The sequence below is a fragment of the Carassius carassius genome, chromosome 45, assembly GCF_963082965.1.
Source record: "Carassius carassius chromosome 45, fCarCar2.1, whole genome shotgun sequence".
Classification (NCBI taxonomy): Eukaryota; Metazoa; Chordata; class Actinopteri; order Cypriniformes; family Cyprinidae; genus Carassius; species Carassius carassius.
In genome coordinates, this window is record NC_081799.1 from 15,248,516 (window position 1) to 15,267,297 (window position 18,782).

General features: G+C 36.4%; 1 protein-coding gene across 1 annotated transcript; it reads left to right on the forward strand.

The window, feature by feature from the left end:
- The first annotated feature begins 14,297 nt into the window (after positions 1-14,297).
- Positions 14,298-15,784, forward strand: ptrh2 (peptidyl-tRNA hydrolase 2). Its single transcript, XM_059538815.1, has 2 exons — positions 14,298-14,412; positions 15,113-15,784. The coding sequence occupies exon 2, from the start codon at positions 15,121-15,123 to the stop codon at positions 15,643-15,645; it is 525 nt and encodes a 174-aa protein (XP_059394798.1). The 5' UTR covers positions 14,298-14,412; positions 15,113-15,120; the 3' UTR covers positions 15,646-15,784.
- Positions 15,785-18,782: the final 2,998 nt, after the last annotated feature.

Genomic DNA, 18,782 nt, shown 5'->3' on the forward strand with positions numbered 1-18,782 from the left:
ACATTTCACTTTTAATTCATTGTTTTACTTCCCATTTCTTTGTAACTGTTGGTGAAAATTATTAGGTTTTTTTAGTGTATACTCTCTCTCTCTCTCTCTCTCTCTCTCTCTCTCTCTCTCTCTCTCTCTCTCTCTCTCTCTCTCTCTCTCTCTCTCTCTCTCTCTCTCACACACACACACACACACACACACACACACACACACACAAAATACATAAAGGTATGTAAAAATGAATAAATAAATAAAGAGATACAATTCCTTGTCAACCAATTTCAACAACAACAATCCCTTCCTAAGATTTTCAAAATGACTTTGATCTGTTTTCATTGTGCTGTTCTCTTAAGTATCAGGCTTGGACGATCCCTTCAGACTATCAGTGAGGTCATCTGTGGCACAAAGCTTCTGTAAAACTCATTTTCATGTGTGTAGGAAATATCATCCAGTTCACTTTGGACTGCATGATCAATCGCCGATGACGGGGAATGTTCAGTTTGCAATCTGGAGTGAGAGACAGTGTGTATGTGTGCGTTTTGGTGACTATGAGACAGCGTCCCCTGGGTTGAAATAATGTGTGGTTGGCTGTGTGTGTGTGTGTGTGCATGCGTGGGGGTTAGTCCATGATTTATCAATGTGGGATTTTAAACCTCATGAGCTCATTCTAATTCCTCCACCCACTGCAATGCCACCGGAACACACACATGCTGTCCGGCCCAAGGACAATGAGGTGAGGCTGTCGGGAGACTGGCCTCAAACAATTATGAACATTTCTGCCCCAAAAAGAGAGAAAAATTGCACTGATTGACTGGTTACAGGTCTTGAATACTGTACATCGCTGATGACACAGGCTGATTGTAATATTACAAAACAATTAAAAGCCCAGCCATTTATGTCCTAATTTGTTTTGATCTGTCAGGAGGGAAGGGAGTGTCCCGCTCTTAAAAAAAACATCAAGCGGCACAAACCCCATCGCCTTTCTAATTCATAATTTATTGGCCCATCACGAACAAAACAGCCAGCTCTCCTATTCAGAACTACAACAACCCAGATTTTCTAGATATTGGAGTTTATGTTCTTACAAATATTTTAATACAACCGTCTGCAGGTGACTAACACTTTGCAATAAGATCTCATTTGTTAACATTAGATAATAGATAAAACTAACAATATCTTTAAAGCATCTATTAAAATTGGCTAATTGTAGTTAAAAGAAATACTAATTTATTTAACTTTAACAAGCGAAATCTTAAACGTACTGTAGTTACTAAAAAAATGGGTTACACTTTATTTTAAGGTGTCCTAGTTATAGTGCAATTATACATTTAAGTACTGAGAAATATTAATTAATTACATGTGCTTATTATATGGTGCGGCTTGTGTTACTTGCATGTAATTATACATAATGTATTGTTATTATAATAAAGTGAGTACATGTAACATGTAAACAGGACACGATAAGATAAAGTGTTTTCAAATTTTTTTAAAGGACTACAGGATGTAAACGAGATTATAATCTATGACACAGACTGTACAGATTATTCTAGCATACTTCTTGCAAAACCCTTTAAAAAAAACTTTTTTTCAGTTCAATGAAAATTGACGATGTCACGTGTCATGCAAAACATCCCCTTAGAGAATCCCATGAACCTATATCAATCAAAAATGTTACACACTATCTTGTTCTTGGTTATCAAGAGCTTTTCTTTAAGATGTCAATACTATGGTAAACTGAGCTGCTAGTTTTATCAGTCATGGCTGAGTGTCACATCATTGTCCTTGTGTTGAATGACAGAAATGAATCAATGAAAATGCCTGCATTTCATTCATCCCACAAACAAGTTTCTCCGGATATAAAAAGAGCTTTTGTCCATGGTTTAGCACAAAGAGGTTATTTATTCAAATAATGAAAAAAATGCTGAATCAAAAGAGAGAGAAAATGATACTGGGATTTTAAGACCTCGTGCTGAACAGCAGTACTGCTTCACCTTTAACACATAAACAGGCACGTCTGCACACATTTACACCTGTCACATCGCCTGTATGAATTAGCCGTTTCCTTTTGTGTGTCTCAAATGCAGTTTCACAGCCCTGAGCAGGTACAGGTCTGACTCACAACTCAAACCCGCCCACAATCATGAATGACGTGCCAGAATACAATGCCATTGTGTGGCTACTGAGGGGACAGGGAAGGGTGAGTTATGTGAGTGTGTATTTGTGTGCACCTGGGCAATGCTGATCACGTGATTGGAAGTGGATTTGGCATATTACTCAAGTTTATGTTACAAAAAAAAAAAAAACAGTGAGAGGGGCTTCAGAATCTGGATAATGGATAATAGTGTGCGCAGCACGTGTGTGTATCTAAAATAGACAAATTTACTGAACATATGCCCAGAAGTTAGCAAACTTGGACAAACTCAAACTAAAAGAGAGAGAGAGAGAGAGAGAGAGAGAGAGAGAGAAAGCTCACAAATTGAAGACATATCCTTTAATTTTATTTAAGGTGTAGAGTTTGTGTTAAAATTTCTCTATAGCCATTTGAAACTAAATAAAACTGTGTCATAGCACACAAAACATTTGGATAGCAAGAGAAATGTGTCTGTCTAAGTTAACGGACAGTTAGACTGACGGTTTCAAAACAAATAGTAAACCTGTGCATTTTTTGTCCGATTGTATTTATCGATTCTATTTTAATTATGTTTCAATTTTAAGAAACAAATAAATAAAATAAGAATCTAGCACAAAACCTTTTGTCAAATAAACAAATCTGAGAATGGCAATGAAGAGACAGTGGAGGAATAAAGCGATAAAGCACCAAATGAAACGCACTGAAAGACAGAAGAAAATACAGTCTCTTGAACATTTCCTTTATGACTATATGCCAAAACGTGATAAACATAGACCTTTTTTTTTTTTTTTTTTTAAGTATATCCATTCTTTATAAAAGTAACTTTAGTATGAATTAATTTTAAATTACCAGAATTACATATAACACGTGCATTTGAAAGTTTGTGAATGAACAGCGACAGACCAAATCTATTGGAAGATGATATGAAACATAATATACTGTACACCGGCCCAACCCTGACATTTTTATTGTCATAGCTGGTTACAGCTTCAGGGCAGCAATTGCAATTTTATTTCAGTATTCTTTTAGTTTGTGCACACAGCGTAGTCTCTCAAACACACTTTACACTTCTTGCAACAGTTGTAAGACTTTAAATAGAGAAATGTACTGTAACCAGGTGCAAATGCATGAGCGGCTTAAATCATACTGATTAGATACACTAATAGTTCTTTGCCTTACATACACAAAGTGTTCCAAAGCTGATTACGGCAAAATGATATTGTAACATACTGTGTAAATAGCTGGCAGAAAACTGCCACACACACCCTTGTATGAGGGATTCTCTAAATGATGGCTTTTATTCAAGTGTAAACACTGAAATACAAAGCCATCATGTATTACAGTAGCATATATCCCCCCCCAAAAAACAAAAACGTATTATTATGGCATCATTTTCAAAAAACACAATAGTACCTCTATGAATGGTCAGTCATTTTTTGTGAATATATTGCTGTCAATAATAGTTGTTATCATTGCTGGTTTTGTCAGTATGGAATTTACCACATTTTACTGTAAATCAACAGTTTATTCTTCATTTGAGTATAAAAGCATGCATGCGCACACACACACACACACACACACACACACACGCATTTAGATGTGATTTAAATTATAGTGATTAACATAATTTCCAATTTGACTCAGTACTTCTGAAATAAAAGAAGGACAAAGTATGATATTTTACAACGCAAATAAAATAGTGATCAGTGGACTGGTTCAAAGTTCCATAAAAAACAATTGACTTTCCTGCGAGGGGGTAGGGTACACGTGGTCCTGCCTCCCACCGAGAGAGACACAAAGAGAGATGCTGGGGTCGTACTGTGACTCCCACAAGTCTGTGAGATACTAGACAAAACAGCCATCAGAAACAAATCATGATAACTCCATAAAGAAACGTCTTGTTCTGTAAGTAACGGTCTTTTGCCGCTCTGAATAAGCTGCCGACATGGTCACCTGTCATTCATTAGAGGCCAGTAAAAACTTACAACTCCATAAATTTATATTGAACATTTTCAACAGTTTTATGTATCCTTTCCATATTCCTGATGGACTGACAGATCCATTAGGAAAGAGTTACTCCACAAGAGTGGGACTGAATTAACATCAAATAATTTAATAATTATACCCTTCACCCTCTGCTGGACAACAGTGAACACTAAACGTGTGTCATCAATCAAAAACAGTCACTGATGCTCAGACAGCATAACATTTTTTTTTAAACCATTAAAAAATATCAATTTTGTTGTGAAAGTAAATTTGTTAAATAGCACTAAATGAGTTCTGACGTGACAATGAATGGGAAAAATGTCCAGGCCTTAAAGACATTGCATTTTGCATGAAGACAGTAAAGCGTATGAGGATCACTGTAGGTTTTAGCTTATGACATTATTTTCACATAAATTAAGCTCATTTCCCCTTTAATTCTTAATACTGTGTAAAACAGAATTAGTTAATATCAAGAGGAAATAAGTTCAACTTAACTAATGCAATCATTATGTGTAATTACAATTGTAGTTCATAATTCTGATAATATAATATTTTTTCTCCATTATAGCAAGGGATCACTCGTCTGATTTCAAACTATTTTGAGTGGAAAATAAATGAATAAAGCATCAAACAAAACAAAAAAAAACTCTAAAGAAGGTTAGTTCTAAGTAACCACAAAATGAACTAGGCCAAATTAAAATTTAATTACTCTGTACACCAATAATTATTTTAGTGAATCTGCTATGTTAGCACCAAACGTGCATGAAAATAAATGATTAGTACTTTTTTTGTGGTAATTTTCCTTATGCAAAATATAATCTAAGAAAATTAAAGAAAAAATTTTCTTAATCACCTGGATATGCCAGAACCAAGAGGACAACTATAACTGTGTTTTCACTTCCAGCAATCTATGCATATAGCACAAAAACCGTTCAATTCTGTTAACAGAAAATAACATAGAGATGACATATATTATATACAGAAAGTGTATCATATGACTGAGGCGTGCCATTACATCATCCAACAAAGTATATTTGTTCTGTGTCACAAAAGACCAACAGGAAAACACGATTTCCGAGTGCAGGTCAGACAGCAGCTTCACAGGCTGAAAGAAAGACACCAATTATCTCTCTAGATAAGAGAAATTCATGTCAAACATCCAAATAAGCTTCCTTTAACAGTTTAATGCCCCTACAGGTCACAACCCTCTTAATTCCTTAAACACAAAGGGCAAAAACGTGTGGATCTCAGATCCAGTAACATCTTTTTAGTAACAGCAGGGCCAAGAACTCACGCTGGTCTATGGCGCCATCTTCTGGACATTTTGTAGACTTGAAGGAAAAAGAACATGTAGGTCCGTGATAAATTCTATGTAAGATGTATTATGTCAGCATTAGTCCCAAACATTTCTTTTTTAAATTTCCTTAATTGTTAAATTGATTGATTGATTGATTATTTTAAATCTCAGATTTTAATCTCAATTGATTTTTTTGACCCCACGGTATAACAAAGAATTAAAAGTAAATCATATAGGTTAGGTCTACACAATTCTTTATTCCTAGCAAATACAGATAAGCAAACAATACATTTCATAATCTATTGTACAAATTATTTTATAAATCTATTTATAAATATCTACTTTGACAAAATAAAATAAAAAAAAACTCAATAAATACATATAATTAGATAATAGCTGAATGAATGAATTGTATGAATAAACAATATGGAAAAGAAATATTCCTTTTAATATATATAATTAAAAAAAGTTATACAAGTTATATTTAGAGTTGGAAAACAAGCAAGTGCCTATAATATTATCATCATCTGGGATGCTAATTAGATTATAAACATTATAAACAATTATATCATTACTTGTAAGCATTAAATAATTTTGTTCTAAAAAAACTCTACAAAGGATTAAATGTTTTCTATAATTCACCATCAATTTAGTGCTAGATTATAGAAATAGTGAAAAACTAATCTTTAAAAAAATAAAAAAAATTCGAAATATACAATATTGGCTGAAAAAAAATCAGACAATAGCAAACAATACATCTTGTTGATATAATTAATATCCTTAATCCATAACGTTTTCATTACAACACAGCATCAAACCGTTACTCTTGTCAACTCTGTAAATGTGTTTGTACATTTTGAATGTGATACTAAACATTTATAAACCTTTACACATGCGCGCACGCGCACAAACACTTATATAAGCACGAATCTATAAATATATCTGGTAAAAAATAAGCTCAAGTTATGTTCAATATTTGCAGTTTCTAACTAAACCAACCCAAAGCTAAGTGTTAATTAAAGCCACCGATGCAAGACTAAGGTAATTTATCAATTCCTAGTAAGCCTCGATGAATCCGAGGGGTCACTGGGTTCGTCTGTTACATAACCAACCACACGATGTCGCTGCAGATCTAGCAGATAACAAGAGAAACATAACATGCCAAACCGTAAAAAACAAGTCACTTAAACCTTCTCAAATTACATTTAGGGAAGGAAAGTTCTCTTTCCAGAGGAAGTTTCTAGCTCATTCTTTCAGCACTCATTCTTTCAGCACTTGATACAGTGGCAGTGCCAACTTAGTAGCAACTGCATAGCGCGCGCGTGACGCAGAAGTATTTTCATAGTTAGTGAGCCCTCTCTAAAACCTACCAGCTGTTTCAAGCCTCTGTCTGTGGCTGTGCCAACACATTTATGTCAAAACAGAAGCTTAAAGTAAACAACTTTGCGATATAAGATAAAAAAAAGCGCAAAAGCGATACGAAGGGAAAAACACAACAGGCTCAGTGAGAAGAACAAGTAGGTAGAGCGACGTACGTGCGTGCGTAAGGGAGGGGGGCGTGTCCTCGGCTAAACCGCGGGTCAACGGGTTTGTTCGTTCCAATAGCCTCGTGAAATGACAACCGATCCAAACACGATGTGCAGTTTTGACACACACTTATATGCACACAGCACGGAACCAAACACCACACGTTATCGACACATTTTAACACACACACGCACCTGCAGACCCCATACACTGCTGTGTAACCATCACACGCACGTGGATTCACTTTCACCATGAACAACATAGACTGTATACACACACGCATAATGCAACAAGGAAGTAATGTGTGGGTTACACAACCACTGTTACACGAGCTTTTAGAAAGATGCAGTTTGAAATACATACCATATACAATTATGCATGCATTAGTCTCCTATATGAAACTAAAATAAAACACATTTGCATGGTTAAAGGTAAGATGCAGGTGGTTCTTACCAGCTGAAGAAGCTGTGCACGCCTGTTCTCAGTCCAACAGGACAGAAAAAGAAAAAAAAACACATCAAAAACTTTCTTCAATGCAAAAGGTACAGCAGCACATCTGAAGCAGATAAGCACATGTGGGAGAAATTGAAAGACAAATGAGAAGGGAGCAGAGAGAGGTACGACTTATGGGAAGAGAAAGAGAAGTGCGACACAGCAGGAAAGGGGAGAGTGAAATAGACAGAGAGAAAGTGAGAGTGAGAGAGATAGAGAGAGAGAGATAAAGAGAGAAGGGGCACCTCAATGTGAGTTCTTGCTGTTGCAGAGAGGGGTGGTCGGAGCTGTAGGGTACCAGAGTTCAAAGCACTGAGAGAATAAGAGTGTTATTCTGCTACAGCCAGCCAAGTCTTACACAACACCAACCAGGGGCAGCAAGTTCCTTCTGCCTATCTCTCCCTCCCTCCCTCGCACTCATTCACCAACTCCACTCGCTCAGTCTCGTTTCCTCACTCACTGATTCCCTATTCTTTCCATTTCTTCTATTTCTGTTTCAATTATGTGGTTGCTCTTTCCCTTGGATTTTTCTTCATCACTCCCTACATGAAAGCACGACTGAAATCTATTTAGTCTCTTTTCAAATTACATACAGAGCAAATTGCTTATTGGGATAGTTTACCCATAAATGAAAACGGTGTCATCATTTATTCCGCCTCATGTCATTCAAACCCAAATGACTCTTCTGCGGAGGGAAAAAAGGATATTTTGAGGAACACTGAGAACCAAAAATCATCAGAGTCCACAGATTCGAATTGTATAGACTAAAAATAACAACAAAAATCATATTGCACAGAAGAAAGTCATAGTTATAGAAAGACATGAGGGTGAGTAAACCATGACAGTTTTTAATTTATTTTCCTTTCGAGTTTTAGAAGAGAAAAAAAATCCCAAAATGTACTCTTCCAAGATTCTTCCTAGAGAAAACACGATTCACAGTCATTTTATAGCTCTATATTCTTGCTGCATGTCAGCAACTGAGTATAATTCATGTCTATTTTTATTGCTCTTAAGGAATTTTAGAAGAAACATCTGAGGGGAATCCATTAAGTGGCCGTGAAAGAGGATGATCTGAGCTGTAAAATGTTCCTTTGGATCCTGTTGGTGAAAAGGGCAGGCTGTTTTGCAGTGAAACCTGCGGGTTTAGGTTATTATGGAAGCATTGAAGGATTTCTGGAAAGGGGCTAGAGATCTGCATCACTGGAATTCCAGGAAAGCAAAACAGTAATGGTCTCATTCCTCACTTCATACTACACATACTTTGTCAGAGAAGACCTTTCAATACCATTATTAAAACATGCTGGATTGCTTTTATAGCTAGCATAAATGTAAGAGATTAGGCACAGTATGTCCATTTGGAATTTAGTGAGGATTTGGTTTAGATGCAAGGGCACAGCTGGGATAAGGTGTTTAGTCACTACTGCATTTATATTTAAATTGATAGTCTGCCCAAAAATCATCATTCACTGAAACTTGTGTTGTTCCAAACCTGTATAATCCGTGGTAAACAAAAGATATTTAATTTAAAAAAAAAATGTTTTAGTGTTTTTTGTGTCTGTACAGTGAATATCAGTGGTGCTCAGTGTTGTTTTGGACTCTACTGATTATATGAATAAATATATATTTTTTTTGTGCTTGAACTATCTCATTAAGTATTTAATTAAATAAGGTTTTCAATATGTGATTTTTTTGCAAGATGCAGAAAGAAACTGTTTATACGAGGCTGATATAAAATCTGCAAAATCATCGTTCATAAATCACTAGTGTCAGGTTTAGCAATAATGAGAGCTTGTTGTCGTGAAGAGACTGAGATGTCAAGGCATGTTTTTGTGCCTAACTAGAGGAGGTATTACACAATCATGTTCACAAACAAAAAACCTATAATAAATCTTTCAATTAACAGCATCATAAATTTTTAATGCAATCAAATCACTTAGCAAAGTAATCCAAGATCACAGCTCATCATAGTTTCAAAGACCTGACAATATTGGAGTCTAAAAATAGATAGAAAGATTTCATAATTGTTATATAACAGCAGGCTCAGCTTCACCTTCTGAAGTGCTGCCTTACGAGGAGGAAACAAGGCCATAATTTGACCCTATGTGCATAATTAAATAAACTGATGATTTGCTAATATAGCAACAAAGCAAACTAAACTGACACAGAGTCTTTAAAAAGTCTAGGTTGGAGCTGTGGCCAAGCAGTAACCAAAGACACATAAGACCAAGGAGGTGGACACTGCTTTGAGTCCAAACCTCAATAATTCCAATTCAAATCTCCGTCATCTCTGATAAAAATAAGTGGAAGGAACTACATTGTAAAAGAGTCTACCTTGTCAACAACTATGCTTCATGTGGTAACACCAACATAAACTAAATGATGTTACCATCAAACGTTGAAGTCTGATTACAGGGGGAAGTCGTAGAAGTCGTGGCCTAGTGGTTAGAGAGCTTGACTCCTAACCCTAGGGTTGTGGGGGGTGTTCGAGTCTCGGGCCGACAACACCATGACTTATGTGCCCCTTGAGCAAGGCACCGAACCCCCAACTGCTCCCCGGGCACTGCAGCATATATGGCTGCCCACTGCTCCGGATGTGTGTTCACGGTGTGTGTGTGTTCACTGCTGTGTGTGTGCAGTTTGGATGGGTTAAATGCAGAGCACGAATTCTGAGTATGGGTTACCATACTTGGCTGAATGTCATGTCACTGATCAGGTAGATGTTTCTTAAAGGAGCAGATCACCCAAAAATGTTTCCTGAAAATTTAGTCAGGCCATCCAAGATGTAGATGAGTCTATATCTTCATCGGAACAGATTTGGAGAAATTTAGTATTACATCACTTGCTCACCAAAGAATCTTGCCTTGAAAAGGTGCCATAAGAATACAATGCTAAAAATAATCCTAAAAATATTTTTTTTACTGGAGAATGCAATATTGTTGGATAGAGCACTTATATTTTAGCAGCAGTTTAAAAACACCTTAATAATGGATTTGTTTCTTACAAACACACAGATTTCCACAAGACATTAAATGATGGACTGGAGTTGTGGTTTTATTGTGATGTTTTCTTTAGCTCTTTAAACTCATTCTGACAACACCCATTCACTGCAGAGGATCCGTTGGCAAGCAAGTGATGACTTTTGACTTCAGACTTTTGCTTCAGTTGAACACAGCAGTGTTGGGAAAGCCAAAGTCAGACGCCTGGTCCGGGAATGTCAGACTTAGTCATATTAGAATAATTTCCACATCAGTCTTACGAGTCAGAGCGCTTCGCCTTGTTAAACGCTCCCACACATGTTGAGAGACGACTTGAGTTTCTCTACATGAAAGATCTGTTTTTCCATGTAAAAGTTCCAGTTAAAGCACAATTAAAGCTTCAAGTTATTAGCCCCTGAGAAAACGTTGTCAGTCAGTAAGAAATAGTAGATTAAAAGAAGCGGGATTCTGTATTAACTAATGTATACATACAAGGACAAACATATTTTGCGTCATGTGTACCACGCTACATAAACATTAGAGTGGCCTAGTTGAACAGTATGTACTCTTGAAGCACACGTAGAGCACACACTCTATCACATTCAGCTGTGTGGGAGGAAACTGTGCAGAGGCCCCTGGTTCAAAGTGTGTAACTACTGGTATTACATACCCGCGGCTGTTTCTCAAGAACAGTCTTACTCACCTAAGCCTTTTCAAGCCTCGTCTGCAGAACTGAAACAAAATCTATTAAAATAATCTCAGGGGGTTTATTAAACCCAGACTAACTTGGCAAAGACTTCAACTTGCAGTTAGATGTCAGTCTTAATTTGTAAGAACTGCTGCGGGTGCTTTTATTGGATTAAAACGAGGCTTTGAGATGTAAATGACACTGTTAATGGTGATTATTAAATCTTTTTGAGGCAGAGAGAATCAAGTAGTTTTCTGTCAAATGCATTTTGATATAATTTTGAGAATTTTTTCTATTTCTTCATCAACATCTTCAATATGAGTGTATCTGGCATAATAAGTGTCCTAGTGTCCTCTACATTTTTTATCCATTGTTTGTACTGCTTATCATGTACATTCACATGCACACATATATGCACATTTCACATATATATCGGAACATTCAGTTCAGTACTTTTATTCATCAAGGATGCATATGACTTTCAAAAAGAAATGCTGTAATTTTGAAGCTTTTAATCAAACAATCTTGAAAATATTTTGCATAGGACAATGATTAAAAGTTTAACATAGCATAATGATTTCTGATGGATCATGTAACTGGAGCTGCCGAAAATTCTGTTTTGCCATCACAGGTATAAATTACATTTTAAACTATTAAAATTTAAAAGTAATTTTAAATTGTATATTTTTTTTCACAATATTACTGTTATATTACTGTATTTTTGACTGAATAAATGTAACTTTGGCGAGCACAAGAGACTTTCCATTTAAAAAATCTTATATTCATATAAAATTAATTTTAATTGTCTGTAGTTGTACTGCATAGCAAATCAAGTTTAGACACAATAGAGATCCTATTCAAATACAGTGCTTGCCAAGACTCTGGATGGTGAGTAAGACTGGTGATAAATGTGAATTTGCAGGATCCAGCAGTGCTATTTTAATATCACTGAGATACTTCTTTCAGTTGCTTTCAATTTTCATTTTAGTTAAAGTAATTTTGTTGGGTGTTTGTCATATATATCAATTTTATTCCAGTTTTAGATTGTTATTTCTACTCGAGTTAAATTAAATGCACTTAAGAACTTGTTATTCAGTTAACATTTATTTTATTTCAAGAAACAAAATGATTTTTTGGTTTTAGTTTCAGCTATAATAATAATAATCCTGGGATGCAATAATATAATAGGCCTAAAATTGCATTTTCAAAAGAACAAGCATTAGGAGTGCATATTTCTGTTCTATAAGGTCAGTGAGAAGGAGACTGCAGGGCTGACCTGTATTTCCAGAGCTCTGATTGTGCTGGTCCCACAGTCCCACTCTTCTTCAAGGAAACTTCAAATCCGTCCCATTTTCAGCCATCTCATTATAGACAATCATGCACCTGTGGGACAGATAATCACAATGTTTAAAATGTCTTTATACCCACACAGAGGACGACAGATAGGGGGAAGAGAGCAATACAGAGTCTGCATTCACATTCTTGTCTGTTTTCTCTCTTCTCTGTCCCTAATCATTCTGGTGGCTGCAGTTCTCTGCTGTGTTTTGCAGATTACTGTAACCCAATCGGACCTGTGCATGACCCATTGATGCAACCAGCTGCACTGCCAGAGTCATCATGGATGCCAGGTCAAGAGTGCAAACCACATTATGTAAAGCTAAAACCAAAAAAGCATGATTCGTTTCCATAATTATTCCAATCTGGAACATAAACATCCCATCCCAATGATAGTTCACATAAAAATGAACAGTCTGTTATAACTTACTCACCCTCACGTCATTCTAAATATTTATTAGTGTGGAATACAAAAGGAGATATTTAGCAAAGTCGTCGTGCTTCACTTTTACATACAGTAAAAGTAGATAGTAGTAATCTCGGAGATTGTGCTAAACTTTTTACAGAAGAAAGAAGATCATTTGAAATGACATAAAGAGGACTAAATTATGACATTATTTAATTCTTGGTTAAATGATCCCTTTAGGATTACATGTGACAAACACACAGGAAGGATGAGTATTTGTGCACTTAAACGATACCCTAGTGAGATCTCACATTCACTAAATAGGCCAGTGGCATGACAGTCTATATAAAGACTCTCATTCCAGTTACCAACCGCACAAAAAACCCTGAGGCCCACCACAAATGCACCAAAAATAACCCCAAGTACTGCAGAGTTTTGACAACAGGCATAAAAAAGGTTTTAACAATACCATCACTGCGGAAGGTACTCTACGTTGCTGTGAAAACACTATTGATGCTGGTTTTATCTTGAACACAATCTTTTCACATCTCTCTCCTTTGTTTGTCAAACCGTTCAGTACTTGTTCTTGCTTCTCCGGTTTCACTGTGCAGCAACACAAAGACGTCAGTGAAAAAAATCTGATCATCTAACAACCTACAAATGTTCTGTTTTTGAAATGCACACCTAAAATAATGTAATTTAATGTAATTGTATTAATTTTTGTGCTCTTAATGATTTCACATAGTCCTTCACTGGGGATGAGTAACCTTCACTGCTGGTGTCAAAGCAATAGATGAACAGCAGCCTGGATAAACAAACAAACATAAAGAGCCAGCGGGTAAGACAATCTCTAATGTCAGAATCAAGAACATTTTGTCAGTAGTTTAAGTCTTACACAATCCACAGCACACCTGCTCTCCCAGGGGTACACTAAAGGAGTAAAACCATGAGAAACCAGACCCGAAAAACACAGTGTCTGGTTTCAAAGCTTTTTAGCAAAGTCTTAAATTAGGCTGGGTCTCTGGGGTCCAAAAGAGTAAAGAATTAAAACTGCCCAGAAAAGAGTTTGAGTAGATAGGCTGCTGTTAATGCATGCACCTGCTTATAAATGAGTCGACCCCTGTAAGGTTAGCTGGGAACTAACCCATGATACTCAAAATGCTGTCTGGGAAGGTAGTTTGTTAGACTTTGCGGCATCACACTTACGGTTTTAAATGTCATGTGCATTATTAGGCCAAAAAAAAAAAAAAAAAAAAAAAAAAAAAAATATATATATATATATATATATATATATATATATATATAAATATATAATAATAATTGCAACAACACCTTTTCACCGCCTAATGAAATGATGGTGAATAATTTCCTTTCTAAATAATGCAGAATGAAGACGTGAAAGGAAGGTGAACACATTAACACAATCATTCATAAGGATAAAATATAATCGAAACCTGACTGGAATACTTCTTGTGTTTTCGCGGTTGCTTTAAAACCGTGACGTCATCATCCAGCGTCGGCTTGAAAGAAGCGGCTCGTGGAGTTTGCAGGAAATTTCAGGTTGCTGAATCATTTTGATTTCTGGTAAGTCTGATACCAAATATTCAGAAACACGTTTATACTGAATAGTCTCAACAGGACCGGTAAGTATAGCCAATAAAAATCGCTAGAGGGTCGTTTAAGCAAACACGTTTTACCTAGATTTAACCCAGCCGGCTAGACTGACAGCATTGTCATTGACGAATGTACTGCAGAATGTGAACGTTTTATAGATTATTAGTTGCACAAATATTAACGCTTATTTGATACTGTACTCCTACACCAGATCCTAGTGCTTCCTCTAAAATTATATAGTAAGTTATTGTCCATTTATTCATATGGACACATAATAAACATACCATTTCCTTCACACGGGTTTTTTGTAAACTTTTAATTATTTAGTGTAATTACACATGCTTTTTCAATTGCACGAGGCTAATATGATCATTTCTGAGCATTCAGATTTTAAAACACTGGATAAATGTCAAACTGGCTTTTTGTGTTAGCGTATTTTATTTACATGTATGGTAAACCAGTTTCCTGTGGTTAAAATACTATAGTAACAGTTTTGTTACTAATATAAACATAGCAAATGAATATGCGATAAATCTTTTTGCCATTTTGTTTCACTTTATATGCCATTTGTAGATTACCCTTTGTACTATGGTTAACATGGTCATTTTGTGTGAAGGTAGAGAACTGCACTGATGTTTATGTTATGAATCATTCACTCTCGTTTCATCAGATACGAGGATGGACTCTCTGTATGGGCCTGTCGCTTTGGGTGTACTGGCAGGTGTAGGCTGCGGGCTCTGCCTCGGATGGCACCTCAGTGGGCGTCTTGGCAGATCATCCCGCAGCATGATGGCAGCTTTAGGAAACAGCGCCAGTGCTGGCAGTGAGGCCAGTGTGATGGGCGAGAGCGGAGAGTTCAAAATGATCCTGGTGGTCCGAACCGATCTAAAGATGGGCAAAGGTAAAGTGGCAGCCCAGTGCTCCCACGCCGCTGTGTCGGCCTACAAGCAGGTCCAGCGCAGAAACCCCGAGCTCCTGAAACAGTGGGAGTACTGTGGTCAGCCCAAAGTGGTGGTCAAGGCTCCAGACGAGGACTGTCTGCTGGAGCTGCTGTCCCATGCCAAAGAGGTCGGACTGCCGGTCAGTTTAATCCAAGATGCTGGAAGAACCCAAATTGCACCAGGGTCTCGGACGGTTCTTGGCGTGGGACCGGGGCCAGCCGATCTTATTGATAAAGTGACTGGACACCTTAAATTGTATTGAATAACACTATTGGATTAAGATGGGACTAAATTCTTGTCATTTTTATGCAACTAGAAAGAGTGGTGAAGATTAATTAAAAGTGTTAAAATGACACATTGATTTATATTGATTTTAAGTAAACACCCATTCCATTATTGAACAGGAGTATATTTTTTGTCATTATAAGTCTTAAGTACAGAATTTGGGAATCCCATTTCTTATTATATTTTGATTGCCCCCCTCATACCCAATGGAATAAATTACTTTTAGTGAACTTTGATGCAAAAAATCACCTCCTGTTTCTTTTTCAATCACACAGCAAAGCTTGTATAATCAATTATATGAACATTTAGATTTAAAACACTGGATTTATGGCAAACTTGCTTCTTAAGTATCAACATTTTTATCCCTTATGCGTTGTTGGGGACGTTTCCCTCCACTAGGGGGTAAAGTTGAGTCTTATTTTGGCCACAACTTTCTCTGTGTTTGAGCTAATGGAATGATTTTTGGTGACAAATCTTATTTTGACCCATATTTTGGGAAAATGATTTGAAATTTTTCAAAAACTCAACGGTACACTGTGGGCAAATTCACTACCCTTTTGGTATGTTCGTGGATGAAAACATCCACTAAATTAAACTGCTGTAAAAATGTATCAGATAAATATTTTTTTCAATTTCTTTTTTGCATAAATGTATTAATCAACCTCAGTCCTGAACAAAACTACCAAATGTTTAAAAAAATTCCAAGATTTTAACTCTTTAATTACCAAGTTCATAAATGAGGTCACTGATTTAGGAAAAAAAACAAAATTACATATTTTCAATATAAAAAGTGATTGTGGACTGGATATTTTTTGACCTTTTATCACAGTTGGGCATGTCAAAGATTAGTAACAAGATTGGCTTTGATGCATTGTTAGTTTTTGTGCAGCATTAGATTTAAATTTTTTCTCCCTCATTTGTTGTTGGTGGCTGTTTTTGCCCCATTGACTTCTATTATAACGACATTTTTTGATTGCAAAGCCATGACACCATATAATCATGCATTCTTGATTGTTTGTGGTTTTCCCTTTTAGGAAGAGGTCAAAAATTTTATTTTTACAGTTGATCACTAGGTGGGACCATTAACCCTTTAGATAGGCCTGTGCAAAAAAAGGCTTAGTTTCTGGCTTGTATATGGAGTTATATGGAGTATAATAGCAAATTATAGTGTGTGTGTGTGTGTGTGTGTGTGTGAGAGAGAGAGAGGGTGTGAGAGAGACCTTTGTGCACTTACCTTGATGTACAGTATCTGGAAAAAATCCAAATATGCACCTCATGCTCTCAGAACTACATGGAGTAAACAATAAAATAAATAAATAAATAATCTATTTTGCATCAAATTTATGAACATAATGTATTATGAACCAAAATGCAATACCAACTTCAAATAAGCTGCAGCTCGCTGGAGGGGTCAAGCTACATAATCATTTCTAAAACTTCGGTACAGGTCAAGCCCTTTCTCGTGTTAATTGCTGCTCTTCTCACCATTAAATGACCAGCACGATGGCTTGCAAGTGTTTAAATCCACGTACTTTGCTTTTGTTTAGTCTATTCGCTTAAGTCTGATGTCACGTAGCAGCGCTTCCGTGTCCAAACGCTCTATCTGTTACCACGAGAAAACAACAAAAGGTGCTAATATAAACTCACAATGTGATAGAATACTAGCGAAAAAGTTATAATCTTAACCTTTAACTCCATACCGAAGTACCAGATAGCCAGACAATGAAAATATAAATATAAAAAAATATATATAAAAATTATTTGTGTTTGGGACACTGCGAGCACGGAGACTGTAGTGTATATCGTAAGTTTGAAAGCGTTTAGCTTAAATTATCAATATGAATAAAAATTGCTCATAAACGGCTGCTGAGGTCATATTCTCAAGTGAAGCGAGTTGAGGCCTGGACCCGGAAACAGTTCTTCTTACGTCATCACTTAAACGTACAGTATGGGATTTTTGGCCACCAGGGGTCACTCAATCAAAATAACAACAAAAGACGTACTTTGATGACGTTGGGAAAGAGCATGGGCTCATGGGAGTTGTTGTTCATTGGAACACGCGCTCTGTTATACAATGGTTTCTTGTACACAAACAATACCTGATGCACGCATCCAGGAGGCAGAAAACCGCTATCTGTTATGCCGAGTTCCGTAAGACAACATTGTAATTAAAGTAGATTTCGCATTGTTTGTAATTTCTTGTTGACTCCATAATAAATTGCAATTTCAGAGTTGGATCTGTTTGTTTGGGTGTCATATTAATATAACATTATGTAAAACGTCCAACTGTTTACGAATCAAAATCCAGACATACTGTGAACATCTGACACCCAGCACTGGCTCGGTTAGTAGAATTGACCACGCAACAACTCCTTGGCATTTTGACTAGCGACAACACCACCACTATGCTACTAGCCTAAACCCTTCACTCCGGTACGAAGAGCGTGGGTCTTTTGACCCGGAAACAGCGCTTCTTACGTCATCACTTAACAACCGAATACTTTCACCACCATTAAAAGGCAGCAGGTGCATAAATACACTTTTGTTTACTCCATGTAGTTCTGAGAGCTGAGGTGTACATTTTGATTTTCTGAAATACATCAAGGTAAGTGCGCAAAGGTCTCTCTCACATACTCTCTCTCTTTCTCACACACACAAATAAACACACACAATATAATATGCTGTTATACTCCATATAGCTTCATATACAAGTCAGAAACTAAGCTTTTTTTGCACAGGCCTATCTAAAGGGTTAATGGTCCCACCTAGTGATCAACTGTAAAAATAAAAATGTTACCTCTTCCCAACAGGGAAAACCACCAACAATCAAGAATGCATGATTATATGGTGTCATGGCTTTGCAATCAAAAAATGTCGTTATAATGGAAGTCAATGGGGCAAAAACAGCCACCAACAACAAATGAGGGAGAAATAATTTTAATCTAATGCTGCACAAAAACTAAAAATGCATCAAAGCCAATGTTGCAACTAATCTTTGACATGCCCAAGACTGTTATAAAAAGTAAAAAAAAAAAATCCAGCCACAATTACTTTTATATTGAAAAAAAGTCATTTTGTGTGTTTCCCCCCCCAAATCAGTGACATCATTTATGA